Source organism: Pomacea canaliculata, linkage group LG7 (genome assembly GCF_003073045.1).
Source record: "Pomacea canaliculata isolate SZHN2017 linkage group LG7, ASM307304v1, whole genome shotgun sequence".
In the NCBI taxonomy this organism is placed as follows: domain Eukaryota; kingdom Metazoa; phylum Mollusca; class Gastropoda; order Architaenioglossa; family Ampullariidae; genus Pomacea; species Pomacea canaliculata.
This window is the reverse complement of record NC_037596.1, coordinates 18,328,601-18,356,438: the sequence shown is the minus strand read 5'-3', so window position 1 is coordinate 18,356,438 and position 27,838 is coordinate 18,328,601. Positions and strand designations below refer to the sequence as shown.

General features: G+C 40.8%; 2 protein-coding genes across 2 annotated transcripts; both read left to right on the top strand.

Moving 5' to 3' along the window:
* Positions 1 to 1,782: 1,782 nt before the first annotated feature.
* On the top strand, positions 1,783 to 4,392 carry LOC112569084. Its single transcript, XM_025246751.1, has 4 exons — positions 1,783 to 1,842; positions 2,176 to 2,388; positions 2,827 to 2,904; positions 3,111 to 4,392. Exons 2-4 carry the CDS (start codon positions 2,181 to 2,183, stop codon positions 3,416 to 3,418), a joined length of 594 nt encoding a protein of 197 aa, XP_025102536.1. The 5' UTR covers positions 1,783 to 1,842; positions 2,176 to 2,180; the 3' UTR covers positions 3,419 to 4,392.
* Positions 4,393 to 5,259: 867 nt separating this feature from the next.
* On the top strand, positions 5,260 to 27,816 carry LOC112569082 (tenascin-like). The gene is made up of 13 exons (XM_025246749.1): positions 5,260 to 5,705; positions 9,422 to 9,597; positions 10,162 to 10,235; positions 11,580 to 11,731; positions 12,594 to 12,746; positions 14,106 to 14,363; positions 15,360 to 15,491; positions 15,809 to 15,961; positions 17,710 to 17,967; positions 18,945 to 19,066; positions 19,815 to 19,911; positions 21,245 to 21,406; positions 26,385 to 27,816. The coding sequence occupies exons 3-13, from the start codon at positions 10,171 to 10,173 to the stop codon at positions 26,561 to 26,563; spliced, it is 1,731 nt and encodes a 576-aa protein (XP_025102534.1). The 5' UTR covers positions 5,260 to 5,705; positions 9,422 to 9,597; positions 10,162 to 10,170; the 3' UTR covers positions 26,564 to 27,816.
* Positions 27,817 to 27,838: the final 22 nt, after the last annotated feature.

Below are 27,838 nucleotides of genomic sequence, written 5' to 3'. Positions count from 1 at the left end.
AATAGTAATACAAGATTTGTAAAGTGCATACTCACACTCCAAAGGAGCATGCTACAAGCGCCTAAGAACATGAACGAAACAAGGACAGTACATGAGGGACAAGAAAACAAACGAATGATATAGGAACTATGAAAGAAGAAATAACATTACTATATCTCTCGTCAATAAAAGTTATAAGCTTTTGAAGTAAACAGTCTCTAACCAAAACAAGAAACAGAGAAAACGAGGAAAGAAAAACTGAAAGCTTAGTAACTACTAAACCACTAATTACTTTTTAAAAAGCTCTCACTGAAATGTTTAAATATGTATAAAGAAAACTTCATTCAAATTTTAGGTCTGTATCACATGTCAATATAAAGTTATAGGGATTTTAAGTAAACAAACTGTAACAAAAACAAGGAACGGAAAAAGCGAGAACAAAAAGTTCAAGCTCAGTAAATTTGTTTTATTTAACACTTTCATGTAATTTACCTGTTGAATAAAAAATATAACCGTTTTACAGTGTGTTACTACATATAACTTTAACATTACTAATAAAATAAATTATTTTGTTCACTTTTAGAAAAGTCAACATGGTTGTGTTGTGTACCCAAATGTTGACTAAGCTTCAGAGAAGATGTTGTGTACTTCATACTTGCTCACCTTGCTCGTGTTTGAGCTGAGTCTTTATACACTTGTGGTGGTGGTGGTGGTGATGATGATGATGATGATGATGATGATGATGATGATGATGATGATGATGATTTGGTCCTTGAGTGCATAGATGTCTCGTGTGTGTCTGTACGTTCAGGGTGTAAAGGTGCGCGGATGTGTGCGTGTGTGTGATCGCTTGCACGTGTACGAGGAGAGTGTAGAGGAGCCGCATGTCACGTGACTTGACCTGTAATAATACATACAGAGATGAGTGTTGACAACATCAAACACAAATATCAATCTCGAGTGAGTCATCACACAGGAGGCAGAGACCTTGATGTCTCGCAGGTACTCGTGGACCTCTTGCTATGTCAGCGAGGCTCTAGTCACATGAACCAACCACACACAGGGCCGCCGAGAGCCAGCCCGGGCCCCGGGACAGACGACCTCTCCGGGCCCCTTGTACTTGTAATCGTAAATTATTTTCCCAGTATATAATGTATGTTTACAATTCTACAGACTTGAAACTCAACTTCTGCCTGTGTAATGCTTGGGTGTTCTGTCCTTAGACCTTTCTTTAAAAGAAAAAGAAAAGGAGAAGAAGAAAAAAAATCCACTGACCAAGGCTGGGCCCCCTTGACAGCCGCGGGCCCGGGTACACCAGACCCCCTGTCCCCCCCTCTCGTCAGGCCTGACCACACAGCCAGACGTGTGTCACGTGACTTATGCACTAACCCTTTCAAAACGATTCGTAATGTGGCTACAGTCAAAGGCTAAAAAAAAAATAAATAAATAAAAAATAAAATAAATAAAAATGCTGGCAATTAATCAAACTGAAATGGTTTTCCTTTTAGGGAATGACAGGTAAGGCACAGAACTATCTCCCTAAAAGGTCTGACATCTATCTTGGACTCCCCCCCACCCACCCTGTGGGTTCAGGCCGATGGGCCAATGGAGAACAGGTTTTTTGAGGCTTATATGGGACAAAACTATTGGTTCTTCTAGATTTAAATTGAAAAAGGCCATAAATGCCAATTAGGATTAGAAGTACCTTTTTCTTTACTTTATGTATGCACAAGTTAAAGATGTAATCTCATTGTGTGTACACTTAAATACACTTGCACTGATATTTTTTGGGTTTATTTTTAGGGGTCTAAATCACATATTCTGAGTTGACACCAGCAGCATCTTCAGCAGTTGCTACTGACAGTAAGGTTTTATATGAACTTCCATTGATTATATTTAGAGAATTAGAGTGCTTTTTTATCATGGGTGTGCATTAAGAGACCTACATTTATCAGCACTAAGAGACTTCGTTTTGCTTTTAGGCACCACCATCAGATGGTCTATTCCTGCATCACCATATGATAGCGACTGTAAGATTCTACTTAAACTAATTATTACATTCAGAGAATTAGAAATGCTTATTTGTTTTATTTTTGGATGTGAGATATATATATATATTTGTAACTACCTTGTACTTACAGTTATTTTAAATATCAGCATTAAGATAATCTAAATTATTATTTTTTTTTTTTTAAGTACAAATGCTTCCAAGTTATTTTAAGAAAACTTTCAAAAAGATACAAGAACTCCAGAACGGCGTAGAGATCCTGCAGCGGAAGGTGGACCAGCAAAGCAATGTGGCTGCCAGCCATACCACTTCTGCCCCTCCAGATACCTTCCTCTTTCCACTGCAGGAAGTTGATCAACTTAAACGATACTTTGGCAGAGGAGGGTACCAGACAAAGAATGGTAAGATGTAGGAAAGATTTTGTCAGTAAGGGCAATCCCAAGAGACACGAAAGAATAACCAGGAGTAAAAAGTAACCTGTTAGTGTTTACTCCTTACATATTTGTTAAACTTTGCCTTACCATATCAGCTCACCCATTGTATGTACCATCTTCAGAAGACTCACAGATGTGATTTTTATATATGTATAAGGAGACTTGTTGATCGAAACATTTTTTTGTATCTGAGCTATTTTGGTGGCCGCACACCAAAAGAGGCACTGTACAGTCTGCTAAAGCATCTGCTTGCTCCAAAACTATTTTCTCCTAAGCAAACAGTGTTAAGACTAATGTAATTGCAAAGATAATTCCTTAGTGTATATTGTACGCTTTTTTTAAAGCTAAGACCTATTTCTTTTCAAATCACATAACATTGCTTTTTTTAAAAAATTTTTGGTCCAGAGCCCATACTGAAACGATACAACGATGTCACAATGGCCACTTTGGACAAGTATGCAGGGGAATGGCTGGCCATATCAGGTGACTGATGAAGGCCGCAAGTGGAGGGAGGAAAAAAAGCAACAAAGTGTGTCGAACACTTCATCTTGATGTCATTTTGGATGGGTGCTTGTATATATTATGTGTATTGTATGAGTTTTATACTTAGGTGTTTTATGGCCTTTTGGAGGGGCATTTGTAAATAATATTGATACCGTGATATGTATTTTATGTTCATTCATTTATAGATCATCTGAGACTCATCATCAACACGGTCCATGCAGACGACGACTTTATTTTCCAGACCACGAGCAGCCCGACCATTCGTCACCCACACCACGTCACAGCGGACTGTGGCCACGTCCTCGACGATATCCTCCTTCATCACCCGCACTGGGAGACACGATCCTTCAGCGCCCTCCCCGTACCAGAGTTGTCACTGACGTGCCCCCCACACACCATCAACACGTCTCGCAGGCAGGTGGGGGGAGGGGTGGTTATTGCGCCGCCGACGGTTAGGGGGATGGTTGTTCTTGTATGGTTGTTGTTGTCGTGACATTGTTGGCATTAAAAGCGAAATCTCAAAAAATTGAGCGTACACACTGACAGACACAAGGATTAAAAGCAATGACGACTCATCGTTGTAATTAAAAGTTACATACACACGTGACTAACACACTATCACAAGACTTTCTAACGTGTTTATTTATCACACAGGTAGATAGTCGCACACACACGTAGCCCCCGTATACAAGTGACGTCATGACACCCGCTCATCACGACCGTTACACTACGTCACGCTCCGACAGGTTTCCAGGATAACAAGAAAACCTCGTGTCACATGGAGCGAACACAAGATTACAATTGCTTCGCTCGATGGTGCTGTTCATTTTCTTTCTTTCACGGGAAATAAACTTCGGACGTAGAAAGTCAGGGGCAGTAACTCCCCAGTTTCTTAAATTGTGAAATTGCCTCCCCTGAATGAACTTAGAGGTGACAGCGTTTTTCCCGCTGTCCTCTGTCATACATATCAAGACATGAAAAGGTCCATGTAGAGAAAGTATCAATATGTTTGGCTTCTTTTCATTGTACGGAATAGGAGAATAAAAATCAAGAAAAAAATCATAAACACACAAATATCCTCCATAAACAAACATACACACACACACACAAGTACTTCATGCATCGGAGCGTCGCATGTTTGGATCATGTGTATGTATTTGTGCCTGCGCGTGTGTGTGTGTTACACAGAGTTTTAATAAAATTGTTCTAGGTTTTCAGTGTGTTTGTGCGTGTGTGTGTTATTTTAGTCATTCAGTGTATCATCACTCAGTGGTTTGGAGAAGAGGATGCAATACATACAGTATCTGAGTGAATTCTTGTCACGCTGCCAGTGCACGTGGTGGTGGAGTGTCGGTGCTAATGTCTGTTGACACCTGGCTAGCTGCCTGACCTCAAAGACTTGTTGACACAGACAAATCATGCATCTGTGTGGTATGTGAGTGAATTCTTGTCACGCTGCCAATGCACTTTGACCTCACGTGGTGGTGTGATGTCGTCGTTGTTGTCTGTTGACACCTGGCTCGCTGCCTGACAAGTCATGCATCTGTGTGGTATGTGAGTGAATTCTTGTCTCGCTGCCAATGCACGTGGTGGTGGGATATCGGTCCTGTTGTCTGTTGACACCTGTCTCGCTGCCTGACCCCGAAGACTTGTTGACAGACAAGTCATGCACCTGTACACGTAACAGCAAATTCATTTAAAAAATGACAAATGAAATATGTATGGAAGGTTTGGTGTGAACGATCGAATGAATATTAATTTAACGTAGAAAAGAAGTAGGTTGTCCTGCATGTTCATTATTCTTAACATGGCTCCTACTGTGATAACAAGATAAATATAAATAAAGATTGTAAATAAGATGTGTACACAAGCAATGTCTGTAAATACCTAATAACTGTCATACTAAGATGCCGTACAGTTTGTGTTTACACCTGAGATTACCTGGCTACACAACGACACCATAATCATTGTGTAAACTAGAGAAGCAAGGATGAGCTTTCATGAGATGTTCTCTGTCCTCACCCACAGCAGCTGCCAGAGCTCTGTGTCTAAGACACTTGCACCATTGTCATCCTGAAATTGTTCCCTGTCTTTCTGTGTTTGTGTGTGTGAGTGAGAGAGAGAAACTGAGGGAGGAAATGTGTTTTTATACATTTGTGTGCGTGGTTCTATATATGTGTGTGTCTGTGTGTCCGTACCTTGCGTGTTGCGAGGGGTGTAAGATGTTCATTCAAGATCATGTTTGTGTGTCTGTGTCAAGGCTTCATGACGTGTGTTTTTGTTTGTTTCTATGTTTATTTGTTTGTTTGTTTGTTTGTTTGTTTGTTTAGTGGTCAGTACGTCGAAAACAGGGAATTCACTCCGGTATTTTCTGTAGGTAGGTTGCCCAGACCATTGCGTTCTCCGGTGATGATGTTTTCACTATCGTCCACTTCTGTTGACACCTGACCCGCTGCCTGACCTCACTGACCTGTTGACACGTGAGCATCATGGACTTGGAGCCTCCTGTACTTCATGTATGTGTGGGAGGGAGGAGCTTGTATCTTCATGTTGTGAGCATCGCTGCCTTCATTCCTGTACTTCATGTATGTGTGGGGGAGGAGCTTGCAACCTCCTGATGTGAGCATCGCTGCTGTTGTTGGTTCTTCACTCTCTCCTGCTATATATCTCCCTCTCCACACGTGCAGACTACCAGCAGTTGTCAACCTCTCCTCGTCTCAGACGCTGCTTTCCTCGGGATATACTTCCACTAACAGCTTTCTCACAAAGATCATCTGCGGGTGAGTTACTTTAATCATGGTGTGTTTGAATCTGACGCTTAATTATTTTACTCACATTGTTTTGATGTAAATGTCAGTTATTGTAGTAACTGTCTCTCGATCTCAAGGTGAATTTACTTAGTTCCCAGGTTTTATGTGAAGAGGATTTATTTTAGAGACTCTATCGTCGACCTAAAGACATTTTTGTTATTTTATGTTTGACCTATGGGTGAGATATTTAAATCACTGAGTGTTTTAAGTAAAGGAAGTTACTTCTGTCACAAAGCTTCTCTCAATATTAAGTTTGGTTAGTACATGTACACGGCATATCCCCGTCAAAGGTCGCCTGTTACCTGAGCAAATGGACATAGTTCCAAGAGGCCGCCAGGAAGTCATCCACACCTGAAGCCTCACGCTGCTCCCACATCTACCCTCACACCTTTCATTCCCCTCTCCACATTCTCCATATCCTTATTCCCCTACAGAGCTAACTCACATTAATAGGAAGACCTCTCTTCAATACTCAAAACAGCAACTTCACAAATCTCGTGTTTGTGTGTTATAATTGCACGTTTAGCTGATGATCTGACCCCACCTGGCTGTAGGGTCATGGTCATTTGAGATCAGCCACTGTGCATCATCCATTTAGTTTGTCCTCCTCTATCTACACAAACAGCTAGGGTCAGTTCCATTATAATCTATAATAAATATTAATAAATAAACATGATTGAAGAGCTCTCCGCTCCTTTCTTGCTCGTGTATGACGGGCTTTATGGACTCTACCTGTTGGACTGAGCTGCAGAAAGATAAAATGTATTTCATTTCGGTACTTGTTTTTATTCAACATTAGTATTGTTATTTATTATTTTTTAGTTCACACGTTATTCATTTGCTTTCTTGTCAGTATGCGCTTTACAAATATTTATTATTAATAAGAAGTCATCTCACTGTGCGTGCACGAGATGGTGTGCATGGACAGTGGCTGACTGAAGTAGACAGACTGTTTTGTGGAACTGATAACCACAAGAAAATATGGGAGATGATGAACTGTAAGCCAAAGGTGATATTGCAAGACAGTGAATTAAAACATTTGATTGTAGACAGCTACTTTCGTGAGAATGATGAGCATCCCTGGTGTCCTTCCCTACATTGGTTGAGTAAAAAAAATTCTAACTATTCATTTACTAGTTGTGATAATAGTTTGGAGTATTTTTGTTATTTCCAAACCCACTTGAAGCTCGTCTGTGTTGAAAGAAGGCAGGCGACTTGTCGTAAGGGCGGTTGGTGAGGATGTAGGAATCCACCAGCAGCAGGAGGCAGCAACAGTGTTGTCGTTGTTGCTGGGATACAGTGTAATTTTACATTGCAAAGAAACAAAACCAATAGAGATGGAGAGAAAACATAAGAGAATATACAAAATCAAAGAGGCACAAGAAGGCATCTTCGTCTCTTTACTATTCTTCACAAGATGATCTCCCCTCTAGTCGTTACAACGGTCACGAGCAGACAGTGCGTTGTCTGACGTGCACACGCACGGCATCACGGGACGATGACAGCAGCGAGCTGACGTCTGATGAGATCATCTCAGACGCCATCTTAGCCCGCTCCTGACGGTTTCTTAATGAAATTAGCCTTATAACTATGTCTTGATATCTTTGTGATTTTTTTTTTCGGCATCTGCTTGTCCTTAAAAAAATACCTGACACCATTTTTTCCCCAAAAATACTAATTCTAGTTTGTCAACACCTGGTCTAATAACAAATTTCACTGCACTAATTACAGGGTCCATTATTTTCTTGAATGCTTTCTGTATAATTTTATCACATACTTATCATTAATCTTACCCTTCCTTTTCTCTCTGTGGCCTGTCAGCCATGTTTGTGTTCATGGCCCCTCCCCACCCTGTCCGCCGTTTGGGCGCATAGTCTTCACGCGCTGTAGTCACGTGGGTATTGTTGGCGCTGGCCATTGGTTCCCGCCCCCTGGGGACAATGTAGTGAACCTCACATCGTAGCGTCCCTTGGGGCATCTACCCGAGACGCTGAGAGGAGCGGGTGGTTGTGAAAGGTGAGAGGTCGCCTGGGCAAGGTGCCGTGTGTACACAACAGCCAGGAGTGACCACCAGGCTAAGGGTGGACTTGTAAGGCGGGTACTGTTAGTGGACACAGCAGCCAGGAGTGACCACCAGGCTAGGGTGGACTGGGAGGCGGGTACTGTGAGTGGACACAACAGCCAGGAGTGACCACTAGGGTATGTTGAGACAGAAGTGGGCTCCCGGTTCTGTTAGTGTGAGCGGATGACCGCCGGACACTATCACAAGCCACGTGGGTCAGTGCGTGATTCTTGGCGGCTTTACAATGTTTTCTTGTACAAAGGCCTTGATTTCTGTCTCTGACACATTCCTGAATATCTTGGTACATGCTTTTTATTATCCTCTATAATTTATCTGCATACGTGGTTGTGATAATTTGGGTAGTAATAATGCTTGTTGCACATTATTGTAGGCTTTCTGACGGTCTATGATTGCTACTTAATTGCTTCATATTCTGGGATAATTGGTTGTTTACTGCCGCATATAATGTGAAAATATGATATACCGACAAAATCCTGCTTGGGTTTAATTATTCCTGTCAATGCGTCCTTCCTCTAAGAAACAGACCTTAACTTAACAACAGTTTCATGTACAAAATACTGACGGGTAAACAGTATCATAGACTCTCTTTACTATTTTCCTCCAAGATCATTAGAACTTGTCCAAAACGTACTATTTCCATTTGTCACCTGCAATCTACAGTGCCTTTCAGACGAGGAAGATAACTAAATAAAAGCGACAACAATTTAAATTTTAAAATCAATATAATTTGAAGAAAAAGAAAACACAAAGCAAATCCAAATTTCTCAATCCACAGTCCGAACACTTCCACTGTCACAAAACATCTAATGTCCCTTCCGACTATGCAGTTCCCCACAAAGTCTCCATTTCAAAATGACACAAAGTTTCCACTTCAAAGTAATGCAGTTTCCACTTGAATAGAACACAAAGATTCCACTGGCACTGACGCCTTTCCTGAAGTTAGTGTTAACTCAGCGCGGGTCGGCGAACCCCAAGTTTGATTGACTCTGGAACAGCCTCCCTCTCCATCTTGGTCAATTAAACTTCATGAACTCCTACCTAACCACATTCAAGAAAATTAGATGAGGCCTCTAGAGATACCTCCTAACTCTAGGAAATCTTGTAAACATATGTTTTTTCTTAACCACCACTTTTGTACATATTCAGCTTTCACATACCTTACCTTATTCCCATAGTACTTATAATTACTTCAGTTAGTTCTTTCCCTGTAAAGGGCGGGGGCTAAATGGAAAATGCATTTTCTTACTTATTTTACCTCTCATTAATAAGGAATTACCATTGTCATTGTCATTTAATTGGATGCTTTCTGCCCACTTGGTTAATATTTTATTTAGAGAGCATGTAAAGGCTTTACCTAAATATATTAGTAAGAGAGATACCTCGGTAGTTACCTGACTGGTTGTTGTCACCTTTGTTGTATAGTGGGATAGTAATAGATTGAGTTCATTCCTTGGGTAACAGAATTTAACAGTTTAGCAAGGGAGTAATAACCGGGGATGCAGCGTCTAATATATTATTGACAATACCATCTGGGCCTGCTGATTAACATTTTTTTAGTAACCAATTGCCTCTTTGATTTTTTCTGTTATCTGATTGTCCACAGGTTGGACATACAGGTGCATTGCACTACTGGTACTTTCACAAGGGTTATCTTGACCATCCACATCCATCACCCCTTTATTTAGTATTGTTTGGAAGTGCTTTACCTACCCTCTTCACTGATTTGGTCCACTACAGGCTGTCTTCTGTATCTCCTCATCACCTCCCAGAACTCCTTTGGTTTGTTGACTGCATTTTCTAGAGACTTGATTTTTAATTGATTGTAGTTTTGTTTCTTTACTGTTAGCAGAGTTCTATCAGCTTTTTTTTCTCTGCTATAAGCTGTTCTATCTTCCTGTATTTTCTTCTTTCTACACTTTCTTAGACACTACTAGTCACTTTTTGTCTTTACATGCTTTATGAAATAATGTATCAAAGGAAGAAGCATACCTACTGTTTTGTAACAAGTTACATTACTCACCGTTTCTCTTATTTATTATCTTCCTATCTCTTGAATAGGCTGTCTTTCCTATATACCTTTGTTGATTGCTATTTGTTGTCACCTTTGACACTGTGTCTTTGGTACTTTATGTGTTCATGCATGCCAGACACACTAACCTAGTTTTAATCTTAAGCTTTGAGTGATGGATTCCTTTTGTGTATGTTTCTACAAATGATATTTGCCAAATATTTTATTGTGAATTTTTTATTTTAAGTAGTAAATATTTTGCTGATTTAAATTAATATAATAAAGAAACATTATGCAAGAAAGACTCACGAAACTTGTCGTTGTTGCATGTGCAGGTGGATACAATGCTGCTATTCCTCTCATTTCTCCTGTGGATGTCTCCATGTGTCCTTGCGAAGGAGACAGGAAGGTAAACCGTGTTGACTCTTCTTGTCTTTTGGCTTACAATACATGCAAAAAGTTCAACAATCAGATTTTTATGTAGTCAGCAACAAACTGAAATATGTGATCGTTTGTCAGTCGTCTAAATAATGTGTAAATAATGACAAATATTAAATAAGAATTTTTGTCTGTTGTCTCACACTGCTGGCTTCACTTCCAGGAGCTCCGGTCTTTCTGTTTGTTTGTTTGTATGTATGTATGTTAACATTGAATGTCTTACTTGATGTATCATGTGATGTCTGATGTGCTATGTAATGGTAACACTGGTAGACAAACAATTTCATGAAAAGGATTAATTAAGATGTGTTGTAGTGCATGATATTGAGGGCATACATTCGCCAGCCAAATGTCTAATGAGCATCAGTACCTAAGGTGTAACAAAGTATTTCAAACTGCAGTAGTTGGGGCGCTAGTGAGGTGGTCCTGCACAGATCATCTCCTTGATGTTTGTGAGTCAGTTCTTCCTCTGGCAACATTGACATCAACCCCCTCTAAGGTACCTTGAAGGACAGATTGCGACAAAGTGTCGTGTCGGGTCACGTGGCCAGACCTCACCAGCTCACGTGACTTGACTATTGCAAGGAGAGCTTCCTGCTGTCCTACGAGTGTTGCAACCGAGCTTTGTACCAAGTCATTATTTGTATGTTCCCTGTACAAGATCACCAGTAGTCCTCTCAGCCACATGTTCTCGTATTCTCCTCTCCTTATCGGCAAGCAGAGTACATGTTGCACATCAGTAATGCAAGGTTGGCACCACAAGGGACTTGTAGAGATGTTAGTACTAAACCTAATTTTTTGAGTGCACCAGACCATGTTCAAAACAAACAACACCCCCTCCCACACACACACACACCTGATGTGTGTCACCTTTGGCGTACGTATACTGTCGTATAAAACTATTCTCTATTTTGTTATCAAACAGTACTGATTTCCTTGAGCTTGTTATTTAATGCTTGTATGACTGGAACTTAACCCTCTTTGAAGCAGTTAAGGTTATTGACTCATCGCCAAGCTCCTGTGACTCCTGACAAGCTCATAAAGAAATACAGAAGGGAAGCAGCTATGTCCTATACAATATCAATATAGCATAAGGTCTTTGAAACATTATTGTAAAAGGAACATATAGCCCTAATGAGACACTAATTTCAAAAACTCTATGGTCTTATAATTCCTAAGGTATATGTTTTACAATAATGGATCTCAGGAGGTGCGAGTTTATTGGGGGAAGTGTGGCGGGGGTGTTAAAGTAAAAACAAAAATAAATAATTGATGACATTGAATAATTAATAATTTACCAAAGTACAAATTCTAGATGCCCAGGTGAAGACATTTTGTTGAAGACGTGGCACAATGTAAGCTGCACGACGGACGACGATTGCAATCAACAACACGTCGCGTGCTATGATCACAGGTGTCGGTGTGCACCTGGCTACTTCTACACAACATACGATACATGCTCTGGCAGTGAGTAGACAATGTGACCATACACCACAAAATGAGTCTTAAGTCGGAAATTTGAGATTTGACCATTTGCATATTTTTAAAATGCACAGGTTCTGAACTTTCTTTTGATACAAAAGTTATTCTTGTAGTCCTAACATTGAGTGAGTTATGAACGTTTGAAGCGTGACAGTACGGTGGCGGCCATTTTGACAAAAAGCGGGTCTTCCGATCGGTTAATATTTTGAATTGTTCTTTAAAGAAGTTGAACATACAGACTCCGGGCTGTCTGACAAGGTATAACATGATGGGAAACAACATCGAAACAGCGTTTGAATTTCTTAGAAATCGGTAGGGATCGCAGTAGGGTCCCTCGATTAAAACGTATTTAAAGTCAATTTCTAACTTTTATTTTAACATAGCAGTGTATTTTCCTGATAGTTTAATAACCAAGGAATCCATTTTAAAAGAAAAGTCAAACTGCTCAAAACTGACCCTTGTCACCTTTCGGTGCCTCTAGCACACAGCTGCTCCGCGCGACTTGAGACACAGTTCGTCATGAATGGTCACAAATGGTTCTGTGTGGTGTGCTTGACAGCAAGAAACTCGACTTTGTTCTCGGCTTGTTACAGTTAGCGACGGAAGTGCTTTTATATGATTTTCGCATTTTTAAAGGAATAAATTGTAAAACAATATAGCCGCATTTAGATAGACTGAATAAAAGGAATAATAAAAAAAATGACTGAATACACATTGGCCGGAAAAATAATTAGAAATTGATTGACTTGATTATGGATGTTGTTCGAAATACGTCAAAATGTAGAACAATTGACTTCAACTTTTAAAAAGTCTGTAAATAATTGCTTACCACAGTTGTTTACATTAGCTTGCAGCACAGACGAGTTGCACAACACCTTTACAGAGTATCCTGACAGCGCTATACGTGCAAACCTCCTTAATATCTCGAATGGACTCTGTCTGGAAGACTGCAGGGACTGGTGCCTGGCTGACAAGCGTTGCCTTACCTTCGATTTCAAAGGTCTGTATGAGGAAAAAGCCTTGAAACATTGGTATACTAACATGATCTTAGAGATGGCAGGTGACTGTGTACTCTACAACTTCTAAAGTCTGCTTCACGTGTCTTGCGCCGTGTTCTATTAATAGCATGCTTTGTCCACAAAATCATCGGAAACCCGGGAAAAATGGGAACAATGTTGAAATATTTTATCTCTTTACACAGGATAAAACAAAGTGTGTGAAATTGCATGAATTATAAACTCGGTCGTGTGCTAATTAATATTTTATAGTTATTTGCTTCCTTTAGGAAGAAAGTGTAAAGGTAAAATCACAGTGAACCCACGACTATCTAGTTATTACTGCAGTGAGTGTGAATGTACTACACCACATATACAGAGATGACTTACTTTGACTTCTTGAGGTCACGGAATGTTTACTTAGTGTGCAGCTAAACAATACAACTCTTCTATTCTACCTCCGCACCTGTCCATCATTGAATCTGTTCACTTTGCCCTGAAGCCACACCTCACCTTGAGCAATACTGACACAGTCCACATCATGCTTGTCCTTTGTCAACCCCTTCTTTCTCCACTTTTTCCGTTTATTGCTTCTTCCCTCCTCGTCCTCCTCTGTTGATTACCGATAATCTGAGTTCTTGTTCTCTGATTTCTCCTTGCGTTTTCTACATTTCCGACATGAGTCATCAGTCGTGTTCATCATTCTGTTCCTTTGCTGTCCGTGTGTCCTTCTTCTGTCAATCGCTAAGACCACGCTGCTTAGGAGTATGAGCTATACAAATTACACATTTATTATTATTATTATTATTTATTCTTTGTTAAGCCACCTTGCAACTAACGCTTATCTATCTTGGCACTCCTTGCATACAGTTGTTCTTACATGAACAGTGAATGACAAGTGATTTAGCTAAAAAAGAAACAAGTATTGTGACTATTTTAAAGTCTTTAACTGTAATAAAACAATCTAGTAATATATAGAACTTAGACAGTGGTTATCTTGTCACACTTATCTCATATTTATAAAGAGAATGCTATCTGGGAAACTAAGTCATATGTGGGTAGATGTATTGTCATCGCTAATGATAGATAAGTGTCAGACCTCCTCACCTCCCCCTGCAGCTCTGACACTGACAACAAGACATCCAGGACTCTAGCATCAGGACCATGGACTGACAACACTGGGGGAGCACAACAGGAATGGAGAAAACATTCCACTTTATAATTATTGTACAACTAGTGTGTGACAGGCATGCTCCTAGCAAGACAACAGTAAACAATCACAAATAAACAACTACGTACCGCGCGTTTGGCTGAAAATCATCATGTTCACTTATGTTTCTCTCTCTTTCTACCTTCTGTGCCAGCCCACCGAGGTCTGTGTCTGCTTCATAATGTCACCGCTCATGACTCTCCCTCCGACTGGTCTCCTAAGACGAGTAAAGGCTGGACCCACTACCAGAGATCCTGCAAGTCCACTTTTGCCTCACACGATAACTGGTACAACCTCCTGTGTAACAGCAAGATGGACTGTGCAGACACAAACAGCGATTGTTTGTCAGGCAGATGTCTGTGCAATTTAGGCTTCAACTTCAATGAATCAGAGAAGGAGTGTGTTGTTACAAGTAAGTGAGATATAGTAGAATTATGAGTAGTACTCAGCTTGTCCCCACACGTTGTCTACCGTCAGTTTGTCTGTTTCTTACAGTAAAGATACTCTAGTAAGTTGTTTAAAGTAATTATTGTCATCAAACAACTGTCATCTCAATGTTTACATAATATTTCGGATTTACAAAGTTTAGCATTCAGTGTTTATTCATGTCCACGAGCTAACGGTTTTCTTCCTTTCTAATAATTGTAAGATGGCAATGAACCTCAGATACATTGGGTTAAGGGTTAATGCACTATAGCAGTCATGCCCAACCTTTTTCGGCCTGCGGGCCATATCCATTTCGGACAGCTGTGTCGCGGGCCACTTCACCGCAAAAATACAAAAATGAAAAAAAAATAGAGCAGATAACATTTTTTATTAGAAACAAGTTGTACTTACCATTAATTATGTAGTAATTAGTGGGATATTTGAAGTTGTTTACCCAAAACCAACTTCTGAATGTCCGGCCTCATCGTAGAGACACCAAGTCGGAGCACTGAATTGAAATGTTCGTCCATCGAAAAAAAGATTGAGAGACGCCCCTGCGTGGGGATAAATACTTCTTCTTCCCTTTTTTCGGGTTTTTTTTTTTTCGTTTTCTTTTATTACTAACATGCCGATTTCCTGCACTTTGGGCAGAAGTTTCGCGGGCCGTAGGTTGGGCATCCCTGCACTAGAGCACCACAGAGGGGAATGTATCGATGAAGAAGATTCCAGCTGCCATTCCCCCATATCTTTGTTGTCTACTCTACGTGCAAGTCGTTACTAACTGTCACTTTATTACTTTATAAAGAAACTGATTGTAAAGGTTAGAGGAGGAAGTGGCTATGAAGATGAGGAGGCAGAAGTGACATTAAGGAGGAGGAATAAGAATATGTACACGAGGCAGTCAGATACTCTAGACACAGAGCTAGAATTATGGGATGGCTAGTGTTACCAGCTGTCAGTAAGTTTGACTGTCTTGTATCAGAGCTGAGCAAGTGGCACAACACAAGCTGCACGACAGACGACGACTGCGATGAGCCCCACTCCGTGTGCTACAAACACCAGTGTCGGTGTCACCCCGGGTACTTTTACACCACACATGACACGTGTACTAGCAGTGAGTAGACAATGGTTCTGTGTGGTGTGCTTGACCGCAAGAAACTTGACTTTTATTCTCGACTTGTTACAGTTAGGGACGGAAGAGCTTTTATTTGATTTTCGCATTCTTAAAGGAATAAAGTGTAAAACAATATAGCCGCATTTAGATAAACTGAATAAAAGGAATAAAGAATGAAAGAAAACACGTGGGCCGAAAAAAAATTAGAAATTGATTCACTTGATTATGGATGTTGATCGAAATGCATGAAATATAGAACAATTGACTTCAACTTAAAAAGTCTGTAAATAATTGCTTACCACAGTTGTTTACATTAGCTTGCAGCACAAACGAGTTGCACAACACCTTTACAGAGTATCCTGACAGCGCTATACGTGCTAACAACCTTACTAGCTGGGATGGAGTCAGTCTGAAAGACTGCAAGGACTGGTGCCAGGATTACAGGCGTTGCCTCACCTTCGATTTCAAAGGTATGTATAGAGTAAAAGCCTTGAAACATTGGTATACTAACATGATCTTAGAGATGGCAGGTGACTGTGCACTCTACAACTGCTAAAGTCTGCTTCACGTGTCCTGCGCTGCGTTCTATTAATAGCACGCTTTGTCCACAAAATCAACGGACACCCGTAAACAATGGCAACACTGTTGAAATATGTTGTCTGTGTATATTTCTACCATCTGTAGTCGCCTACATAAAGACTACAAACACATTTTCACAGCAAACTTCACGCGCCATAATCTACAAACATTTTGAATACAAAAGGTGATTAATGCATTTAGTTAGGATACAACAAAGTGAGTGAAATTACATGGATTATAAAATTGCTCGTGTGAGTATTAAATTTTGATAGTTGTGTAAAGATAAAATCACACTGAACCCACGACTATCTAGTTACTACTGCACTGAGTGTGAATGTACTACACCACATATACAGAGATAAACTCCTGTGTTTACTACAGACTTCCACTTTAATTACGACTGAATACAAGTCACAAATGGAAGAATAGCTCAATCGTCCACCAATGAACTGGTTTTCTTTGGTGTACTGGCCTGAAATGATGCTCAAACAGTTGCAGGTGAACTGGCATAAAGACATAAATAACAAAAGTATGAACCGATGCTAATATCAATTGCTACCTGCACAGTCTGTGGCACTCAGCCCTCCACACAATGACTTTGACTTCTTCAGGTCCCGGAATGTTTACTTGTGTACAGCTAAGCAATACAACTCTTCTATTCTACCTCCGCACCTGTCCATCATGGAATCTGTTCACTTCTCACTGAAGCCACACCTCACCTTGAGCAATACTGACACAGTCCACATCATGCTTGTCCTTTGTCAACCACTTCTTTCTCCACTTTTTCCGTTTATTGCTTCTTCCCTCCTCGTCCTCCTCTGTTGATTACCGATAATCTGAGTTCTTGTTCTCTGATTTCTCCTTGCGTTTTCTACATTTCCGACATGAGTCATCAGTCGTGTTCATCATTCTGTTCCTTTGCTGTCCGTGTGTCCTTCTTCTGTCAATCGCTAAGACCACGCTGCTTAGGAGTATGAGCTATACAAATTACACATTTATTATTATTATTATTTATTCTTTGTTAAGCCACCTTGCAACTAACGCTTATCTATCTTGGCACTCCTTGCATACAGTTGTTCTTACATGAACAGTGAATGACAAGTGATTTAGCTAAAAAAGAAACAAGTATTGTGACTATTTTAAAGTCTTTAACTCTAATAAAACAATCTAGTAATATATAGAACTTAGATAGTGGTTATCTTGTCACACTTATCTCATATTTATAAAGAGAATGCGATCTAGGAAATTACACTGTACTTTGTGTGAAAATGTCTTCTCATCGCTAATGATAGATAAGTGCCAGACCTCCTCAGCTCGCCCTGCAGCTCTGACACTGACAACAAGACATCCAGGACTCTAGCATCAGGACCATTGACTGACAACACTGTGGGAGCACAACAGGAATGGAGAAAACATTCCACTTTATAATTATTGTACAACTAGTGTGTGACAGGCGTGCTCCTAGCAAGACAACAGTAAACAATAGCAAATATACAACTACGTACCGCGCCTTTTGATGAAAACCTTTAAGTAACAGAATAACCTTTCGGGGAATGTTCACATAACTTGCTTTCACTCTTCTTTGTTCAAAATGTTTAGCATCATGTTCACTTATGTCTCTTTCTACCTTCTGTGTCAGCCCATGGAGGTCTGTGTCGGCTTCATGAAGTTACCGGTCGTCAGTCTCCCTCCGACTGGTCTCCTAAGACGAGTAAAGGCTGGACCCACTACCAGAGATCCTGCAAGTCCACTTTTGCCTCACATCATAACTGGTACAACCTCCTGTGTCACAGCAAGATGGACTGTGCAGACCCCAACAGCGATTGTTTGTTAGGACGATGTCTGTGCCATTCAGGCTTCAACTTTAATGAAAACGAGAAAAGGTGTACTGCTCCAGGTAAGAAGCAGTAGAAGGATGAGTAGCACTCAACTTGTCCCCAAACATTGTATACCATCAGATTGTCTTTTTCTTACAGTAAAAATACTCTAGTAAGTTGTTTACATTAATTATTTTCATCAAACAACTGTCATCTTAATGTTTACATAATATTTCGGATTTAAACAGTTTATTATTCAGTGTTTATTCATGTCCACGAGCTAACGGTTTTCTTCCTTTCTAACAATTGTAAGATGGCAATTAACCAAAGACACATTGGGTTAAGGGTTAATGCACAGGAGCACCACAGATGGGAATGTATCGATGAAGAAGATTCCATCTGCCACTACCCCATATCTTTGTTGTCGACACTCTATATCAGGGGTGGGCAAATAATTTTCCCAAGGGTCTTCATGAGAAATTGGTAGGGTTTTAGAGGGCCGGACTAATATAGTTAACTTAGTTTTACCCAATACTGTATATATAGTATATATACTGGCAGGCGGGCCGGCGGGCGGTCCCGTCAGAGACAGGAGGCGGGCCGGATCCGGCTCGCGGGCCGCCCCTTGCCCAGGTCTGCTCTATATGAAAGTCGTTACTAACTGTCACTTTATTACTTTATAAAAAAGCTGATTGTAAAGGTTAAAGGAGGAAGTGGCTATGGAGATGAGGAGACAGAAGTGACATTAAGGAGGAGGAATAAGAATATGTACACATGGCAGTCAGATACTCGTAGACACAGAGCTAGAATAGAAGATGGCTAGTGTTACCGGTGGTCAGTAAGTGTGACTGTCTTGTATCAGAGCAGTGTGAACTGTGTGCTGCATGCACATATAAACAGTTTGCCCGAGGGACTCTTTTTGCTTGACTTTTATATTGAAGTTGTCATGATTATTACCGTATTTATCCTCGATTGTTTCCGTCATTGTACGAAGTTCCACTGCTCTCCCTTTATAACAATTCCTTACGAGCGGAATGATTTGTTTGTGTACAAATAGGGTCATGTGAAGACTGGCAGGGCAAAGGAGGAATTAGTGGTGTCTACACCATTCAGCTAGCATACAACAACGGACCAGTGGCAGTGTGGTGTGACATGGACACTGCGGGCGGCGGCTGGCTGGTTCGTGTGGTCGTGTTTGTCAGTGTGTATGACTCAGGTGGTCAGTGTGAACGACTCAGGTAGCATCTCTCCTGCACACTGTATCCTGCTCACAAATGTGTGACACCACTTATACCCAGGGTATCACTTACAGCTCATAGTATCAACGAATAGTTTTTCTTTGATATCTTTCGACATGTTCAACATGAAGCAGGAGAGGATGCTTGTCCACCTGTTTCCAACAGTTTGTCTTTTCGCTGGTAGACTCCGTGGGTTGAGGGTGGTTCTAGACAGACCTACATTTAGTGTGTTGGTGTGCGTGTGTTGGTTGTTTGTAGTCGCACCCTTTAACCCCTTGCATCCATTCCTGCTTCATGATCAGCGACTGTAGGTTTGATAAGGAGTTAAAAGAAAATGTTTTTTGTAATCGCGGCGTGAATCATGCATTTGTTAGGTTTAGTATGTTCCTATATAAATGATCACAGCCACTTCATGCCACACATTTACAGCCAGGGAACTGTACATTATGTTCACATGACTGTCACTATATACTATACTATATACTATTATACCAGGTTCACATAGTCTATTGTAACTGTGAAGTGTTGACATAATCATGACCACAGCTAATAAAGTCGTAAGCTGTTATATTTTGTCAATTATGACTGATCCTTAGGGAACTCATTAAACTGTGATTATTGCTGAATCCTGTCGAGCATGCTGCGCCTTGGTGCCATAGTAACGACCTGTGAACTTGTGTCATGTGCAGGTCATCCAGAGACGTCGCGACTTCACAGTTGACTTCCACCGGAACTGGACAGAATATGTAAACGGGTTTGGTAACCTCTCTGGAGATTTCTGGCTGAGTAAGATGCTGGACATAGCTCTTTCATTCTCTTGCATTATCCCTCCTCTTGCATAATTGTAACCGCAACATTTGTTTTACATTCAAAGTCAGGCTGTAATCAGGTATTCTGTTTCACTGTGTTGTTTGTGTGATGTTTACTGGTTAATACACAGGTTGCTGTTTCTGTTGTTCTATTATATTTCTGTTCGACGATGCATCTTGCTCACTATTTTGTGTACTACTTCCTTAGCATGCTTTGTTTGCTGTGATAATGATTGTACAAGTAATGGAATGAATGGAAGGCTGATGATCCTGTAGTGTCTCAGTTGCCAAAGTCTCAAAAAGAAAGAAACACGAAGGTTGCGAGGAAATGCATCCCTGCGGTGTATCATGTTATTTGTTTTTGATGTTTTGTTTTATTTTTGCTTTGTTTTTTATTTTCTGTTTCTTGTTTTGTTTTCTGTGGGATTATCTGATTGCATGCTATGGATTTGTTCAGAATTTTATTAATGTACGGTAGCTAAAACACTTCATGCAGTTGTATTGCACTCTCTAAGTTTGTTTTGTTGTAAGGATATAGGGTGTAAAAATGTCCTTCAACCAATCTGTTTATCTATATTTGTCTACATGTAGTCTGTGAAAATGGTCTTATAACCACCTGTGTATATGTGTCATAATCATAGTTTCATAACATTTTGAAGATATGTCGCTTTGTGTGTAAATACAACTCTATGTATGTGACTTTGCGCCTGTGTCTATGTACTGACACCTTACCACCTAGTCTGTGTTGCTGTCTTCTCTGTGTCCTACACTAGACCGGCAAACTCTCAGTTTCCTACTCAGGTCACACTACTCTACATGTCCTCCCTCTCCTCTCCTTGTGCCTACGTCCGAAGCCGTCAAATACTTTCTTAAAACCTTTCTCTTTCAGAAATATATTTTGTAATCAGGAGTACAGTTCTACCCACTAATTAATTCTTCTTCCAGTGCTAGTGTTATCTGTTGTACAGTTTATGTTTATGTATGCTTTCTGATGCTTATCCTAGTGTTTCGGTATGGCTGACCTTAGGTTTGTTATTGTTTATATACACCGCATTGAGCTCGTACTAACATGGAGAATACACTTTATTATTGGTAGTAATAACAACAGTGCTAAAAACTCAGTAAGTTTGTGATTTACCTTTTCATCATCTAAAGTCTAGCCATATTGTCAACATTTTTATAACATCGTTGTACAGGTAATGACCAGCGACACTTCTGTGGTTCATGAGAACTCTTGAGCAAGATCAACACAAATATTTCACTGATCGACTTATCTATTAACATGAGATCATTGCCTTGTTTTGTCTCAGGAATGTCCGCAATTAGCATACTAACAAGTAATGGAGGATATCGCTTGAGAGTGGACCTCATAGCTGAGTCCGGCAAACAGTACTGGGCTGAATACTGGTTCCGTCTGTTTGGTCCTGAGTCTGACTACTTGATTGAGTTGTTCAGCTACTCGGGTGACGCAGGTACGTACATGACCACTGAACAGTAAGAAAGTGTGAGACGCATGTTAGCTGGCAGGCTGCCTGTCTGGCTGGTAAAGAAATAAGTGGATCACTACGTTTGTCAGTGTGTAGCTTCGCGTGCATGTGTGCGTGCGCCTCCTATCGCGTGCGTTTCCTTTGATGTAAGTTGAAAAGCAAGTGTAATGATCAGGGATAAAGAGAAAAAAGAGATGTTCACGGGGTTCTTTCTTGTCTGCGATTTTTTTTTTTTATTGCGTTCTTAGGAGCTTCTGACCGTTTCTTCAGGGCTGTATTGTAAAGTCCTGATCACAATTGTTTAAAGAGTAATTTAATTATGTACAATCGTGTTTAGTGAGCTGTAGTCATTGTGTTGTTTTTAATCTGTTTTGAGTCTGTCACTGGATGCAAATTATAAATAATTATTGTGAAATGTGAGCAGCCACGACGAAATGAGTCAAGTCGGAAATCTGAGATTTCACAAATTGGATATTTTCGAAATGTACAGGGTTTAGCCTCTGTATTTGATACAAAGTTATTCTTCTTGTCCTCAAATGGAGTTAGTTATAAAGGTTTGAAGCGTGGAAGTACGGTGGCCGCCTTATTGAGAAAAGCGTGTTCAAAGATTTTCAGCAAACCCACCATGCTTTTCCTTAGCATCGGATACTTTTTATTGTTGACACTGTGCTAAATTCTGCACGATGATAAAATACGACAAGCTACATGATTTCAGGTAATACTAAGTACATATATGAATATGTGCGTGCTTTTACAGCCTTGACCTGTTAGCAAAATAAACAGAAATGGAAGACAACTGTTACTGTAATCTTCTCAGCATGCACACTCACAGAAACAGTACAATACTCAAACATTATATACTAGTGTGCTAAATATAAGCAGGGAAATGAGAACAAAATGAATAAAACTGCATGGCTGACATACCGGAATACTTGAAAAGTGACAAAACTTTCAGGAAGACTCAGACTGCACTCAGTTGACCGGAACCACCGTCCTGGGCTCTGCGCGGCCTAAGACTCATGGCAGGTGGCGACTATTTTATCAGTATTGTGAACTTCATTTGTGTGGCTTTTACATTTTAGAAAACTTATTTTGTGTCCTGAAATTTGTCCGTTTTGAGCGACTACAGGACAAGGAGAATGGCGAGTGACATGCAGTAGTTGGGTAATGACAGCTACAACAATATCTTTATTACGATGATGACCACGATGTATCTCTTTCTCTGCTATCCTCTCCACTGTAGCAGAGATTATGTCCCATGTCATCTGTTGTCTCCACAAGTCATGACCGTTGACCTGTGCCAGTCCCACAATGCTACACCAATACAGTTCTAACATTTGGAGGAAGCCTTTCATCTTGCCGCGCTGTGTTTCTCACACTTTGACCTACAGGGCAGTGTGACCTTTCGCCTTTGACTTGGGTGTTGGTGGAATTAGAAATTCTGATATCTGTCGCTCCATTCCTCAAGTTAGGTGACGGAGGGCTCGTGTTGTCACGTGATGTAAAACGTCGGGAGTGGGAGCGACAAGTTTAGACCCCCCATGGCTTCTAAGTGTGATTTAAAAATCCCCAACATCAAGATAACAACACAACACATACAAGTACATCCAAGAAATGTTTGGCATGTTGTTACAAGTTGTTTGCGCAATGGCAATAAACAATAAACACATTATTTGTCTTTAGTATCACATCATTCAGCAAAGTCATGCTGCAGACAGCACGTGTCCTTATACGGTGTATACAGACATCTTCTGTGGTTCAACACAGGTCACATCAACAACACCTTTGCTATGTATGTCGCTCTCCTTTAGTATACACTAAGTACGAGATTAGTGTGTGCACTCTATTTAGCTACTAAGTAAGAATTTAGTGTGCAGACTGTAAAGCATATTCTAAGTAAGAGATTAGTGTGGACCCTCTGGTTTGAAAGTCATTATTTGGTTGATGTCTTTGTACATTTGTTACACTTGGCAATAAATATCAGGTCCAGAAATATGAGCAATTAAAATGAAACATGAAAAGGAACAGATAAGCTAATAATCTGAAGATAATCGTCAGGGCCCATGCCGAGCCTCACTCTATGGATCTTGTTGTTGTCGGTAAACAGAACAGACACCAGACCTTGTGCTGTTCTCTTGCTGATTCCTACAGACAGCTGTTCACACGAAGACAAGCATAGTGCACTAGGAACAGGAAGGAACGATGCTCGCAGTAGTCCACCCGAGGGTAATGCTGGGAAGGAAATGACCTCAATACATTCTCCGTGACCTTAAGATCAACATGTCTACTTCTATACTTTCTCTCTTGTTTACTTTCATTCTAAAGGCTAAGATGAAGTTTTTATATCCTATTGTAAACTTTACAGTCATTTTAGAGTTAATTGCCAATCTCTCTATTCCTCTTCGTGCATCAGGTTGCACATAAGGCCTCAACCAGAGTCCGCCACCGATGTCGATCGGCTGAAACCCGCTCCAGGTGACCCCATGTCCAGCCCTTTCCTTTCATCTCCCTCTCCGCTGTTCTTCTCCAAGTTTCCTGTGGGCGGCCTCGTTTTCTCCGGCCGTCTGGAGTCCATCGTAGGGCGACTGTGGAGAGGTCTGCTGTCTGCTGGCGGAGCACATGTCCAATCCATCGCCAACGCCTTTGTTGAACCTGCGTGGTGATGGACTCGGTGTCAGTTCTTCGGTGGAGTTCTTCGTTGGTGATGGTGTTTGGCCAAAAGATGTTAAGTATGCGCCTGAGGCATCCGTTTTGGAAGACGTCAAGCTTGTTACTGATGGTTTTGGTCATCTTCCATGATTCTGATCCGTAAAGGAGGGTGCTGATCACATTTGACTTGAAGATTCTCAGCTTGATCTTCTGGCTGATGTTTGCTGCCTTCCATGTGCTCCTGAGTGAGGCGAAGGCCTGGATGGCTTTTGCCAGTCGGGCTCGAATCTCCACCTCCGCATCCCCGGTGTTTGACATTTTGGACCCAAGATAGGTGAAACTGTCAACTTCCTCAATCTCTGCTCCATTTAGTTTGATGCTGTCTTGGACTCTGGCGTTCACTCTCATACTTTTTGTTTTCTTTGTGCTGACCTTCAAGCCAAGGTTTCCAGCCGTTTCTGAGAAGGCATTTGTTTTTTCCTGCATGTCTTGGTGGCGGTGTGACAGCAGGGCAATGTCATCAGCAAAGTCCAAGTCTTCCAGCGTTGTTGTTGCTGTCACAGTCATGGTCCATCTGATCCCTCTCCTTTCACTGTCGGTGGAAGTCTTCATGATCCAGTCCATGGCCAGGATGAAGAGGAACGGCGACAGAATGCAGCCCTGCTTCACCCCAGTACTGACGTTGAAGGGGTCTGTGAGCTCCGTGTCACAGACAACCTGGGATTTGAAATCGCTGTACAGCATTGCAACGACCTGAACAAGTTTTGTAGGGACTCCATAATGCCTCAGGATCTTCCATAAGGATTCGCGGTGGATGCTGAAGATGTGTTCGGAGCAGGATCGCCCAGGGCGAAATCCTGCTTGTTGTGGTCGGAGGTCTTTCTCAAGGGTTGCCGTCAGTCTTGATAAAACAATCTTGCTGAAGACCTTGCTGGTGAGGGAAAGATGTTTTATGCCCCTCCAATTTTTGCAGTCTCCAAGATCTCTTTGTTGAGTAATTTGAAGATGAGCCCTGTCTTCCACGCATCAGGGAGTTGTTTGTTTATCTTGTACAGTGTCTTCAGGTCATTTTTCCTTGCTGTTAATTCAGCTTCATCTGCCAGTTTCTTTATGTAGTTTCTTTTGTCGGTTTTTGTCATCCTCTTTACCTCTTTCTTTAGTTTGGTATATATTTGTCTGTATTTTTACTTCAGGCGTTCAGATCTAGTGCTGTTGATTCTTTGTTTGGCTGACTTTCTTTCGTCTATCTTCTTCCATGTCTTTTCTCTTATCCACTGTTCTTTCGTTTTCTGTTGGAAGCCCAGTATTTTCTCTTCTGTTTCCTGTAATACTCGATTGAAGTCGTCTAAGGTCATCTCTTGTTGGCCTCCTAGTGTCTGGAACCAGTTCTTTACTTCTATGTCAAAAGCCCGTTTCGTGGCTGGATGTTTCAGTTAGCCGGAGTCCACTCTCTGCTTCAGGGAAACTGTGGCTATCACAAGAGTGTGGTCACTGGCAACGTCTGCTCCTCTGTAGGCTCTGACATCTTGAGTAGAGCAAATCCTTCAGAGTGCTGACCGTCTGATCTTCCTGAGAACAAGATGGTCTGCCCTTCCTGTGCCAGTCCATCTGACCTCACTGACTCCCAGGATGTCCAAGTTGTAGTTGTCAAACTCCTTGACTAGTTGGAGCATCTTGCCAGTGTAGTACAAGGTCTGGACGTTCCAGCACCCCACCCTAAACTTTTGCCTCGGCTTCAGTAAATTCACTGTCGGGGCGCCAGCTCCCTCTCGGGTTTGGCTGTTCATTAGTCCAGTCTCCTGGTGTGCTTCATTACCTTAGCCATCCGTGACGAATTCTCTGGTGTTAGTTTGGGCAACAGGCTTTCTTTACACGGTGTTAGCCCTACCACAACCTATTTTACCTCTAGGTGAGGTGTCCACCTTAGTCGCCTCTTACGACATGCCTGGCTGGATGGCAGGGACCCAATTCTTACAATGCTCGCTAGGCAAGCATACCCCGGGGTCCCACAGGGGAGAGTTAGTTATACTCATTCATTGTTACAGGTTTTAGGTGAGGCATTCTTCTGTTGAAAAACTGTTCTCTTCACTCTTATGTTCTTGATGATACGCTGGGTTATACATCATTAGAAATTAAAAAAAAAAACTCTTTTTGCATTTGTGTTGCGTGGTGTTTGGCTTTGTTATGTGAACAACACAGAAATAACACTTTTAAAAATAAAAGTATGTATAGATGTTTTGTAGTTATACTATATTAGGGCTTAGGACTTTGTGTGTCTAATAGTATACAATTGTGTGTGTTTGTGTGTTTACAGGAGATGGGATGAGAACTAATTCGAGACACTTGTTTCAAACCTATGACCGAAACCCGGACGGCTGTGTCACATCTAGTAAGGGCGCCTGGTGGTACTATCAATGGCGTGGCTGTAAGGGCAACGCTAACCTCAACAGCCCTGATAAACGTCACATGACTTGGGGGACATCGGCCGCGTGACATTCTCGGAGATGAAGATGAAGCAATGGCGATGGTAACACCACCTTGTCTCCTGTACTCACTGCTTACACCGCCAGTCTACAGTTCACTACAGTTTCCACTGATGATGTAAGCTCAGTGTACATTAATCTTTCGCAATATTCTAGCATCTGAACCTAGTACAGACTACTTACTGTACTTTAATTGTTTACTTTGAGTATATTGCCTAGCGATTCTATTATACACGTGTTGTATTATTTCTTTCAGATTTGGATTTGCTTAGATAAACTAACATGTTTACAAACGTAAAGTCTAAGTTTAATTAATTAATTCAGCATTTAATTGTGCCTAGGTTGTAGTAATCGTGTCATGAACTGTCGCTATACACCTGATAGTTTATAGTAAACGTGTCATGAACTGTCATGAACTGTCGCTATACACCTCATAGTTTATGCAATGTTGGCAGTTGACTCAGTGTGAAAAAGTTAACAATCATCCGAGAGTTTCATTTTCAAAATTATGCAAAAACACGAATACTCATTGTATCAAACAGTCCTGTTCATTATTTCCTTACTGACGATGACTGAACATGATTCAGATTGCTACATTCTCTAATTGTTTGGTATTGAAAAGGGTTTAAGTTTATTTAATTGTATTATATTGTCAATACTTTACCATATTCTTAAGTTTGCTTTACTTAAGAAAAAACTGACATTTTCACAAACCTATGAGCGAAGCATACTTTTCGTAGAAACAAATATAACTATTGCGAAGAATGAACAGATATTTTCATAAATTATAAGTAGTATTGTTGGTATTTGCCGCTTTGACTAAATGTGATGACATCACTATTACCTCCCCTTTAAACTAATGATAACGGTAGTTGTTACATCACATCTATTACTGAATTGTAGCAAACAAATAAACTATTTTAATATTTGTTCTACACTGAAGAGCTCTAATAGCAAGGCGCTAACAAAATGGTGAACCACACCTGACGACACCTGTGTATTCTCTGTGTAGAACTTCCACGAGAAACTTTCTTTTACCATATTGCAGTAAGAGCGAGGTTTCCAGCCCTCGTTGATATTCTTTAGTAACTGCTATAATTTGGCTTCTGCGGTTCAATATCGCCATTTTTTTTGCTTGTGTAGTCTTTTAAATTATTTTGTACCCACTCAACTTTGGAGTGACTATTTCCTGCACTGCCTTGCTGCAGACTGTTGTATTGGAAAATGTCACTTGATGCTTTGCTTAATAAGTATTTGTCCTAAACTAAAGCGATCTCATGTTGTT

Coding starts and splice junctions, on each gene's coding strand:
- LOC112569084 (XM_025246751.1), top strand. CDS start 2,181: ATGCTTCCAAGTTATTTTAAGAAAACTTTCAAAAAGATACAAGAACTC. Junction 2,389..2,826: donor AGGGTACCAGACAAAGAATG/GTAAGATGTAGG, acceptor TTTTTGGTCCAG/AGCCCATACTGAAACGATAC. Junction 2,905..3,110: donor GGAATGGCTGGCCATATCAG/GTGACTGATGAA, acceptor ATTCATTTATAG/ATCATCTGAGACTCATCATC.
- LOC112569082 (XM_025246749.1), top strand. CDS start 10,171: ATGCTGCTATTCCTCTCATTTCTCCTGTGGATGTCTCCATGTGTCCTT. Junction 10,236..11,579: donor CTTGCGAAGGAGACAGGAAG/GTAAACCGTGTT, acceptor TACAAATTCTAG/ATGCCCAGGTGAAGACATTT. Junction 19,067..19,814: donor CTGCGGGCGGCGGCTGGCTG/GTTCGTGTGGTC, acceptor TGTCATGTGCAG/GTCATCCAGAGACGTCGCGA.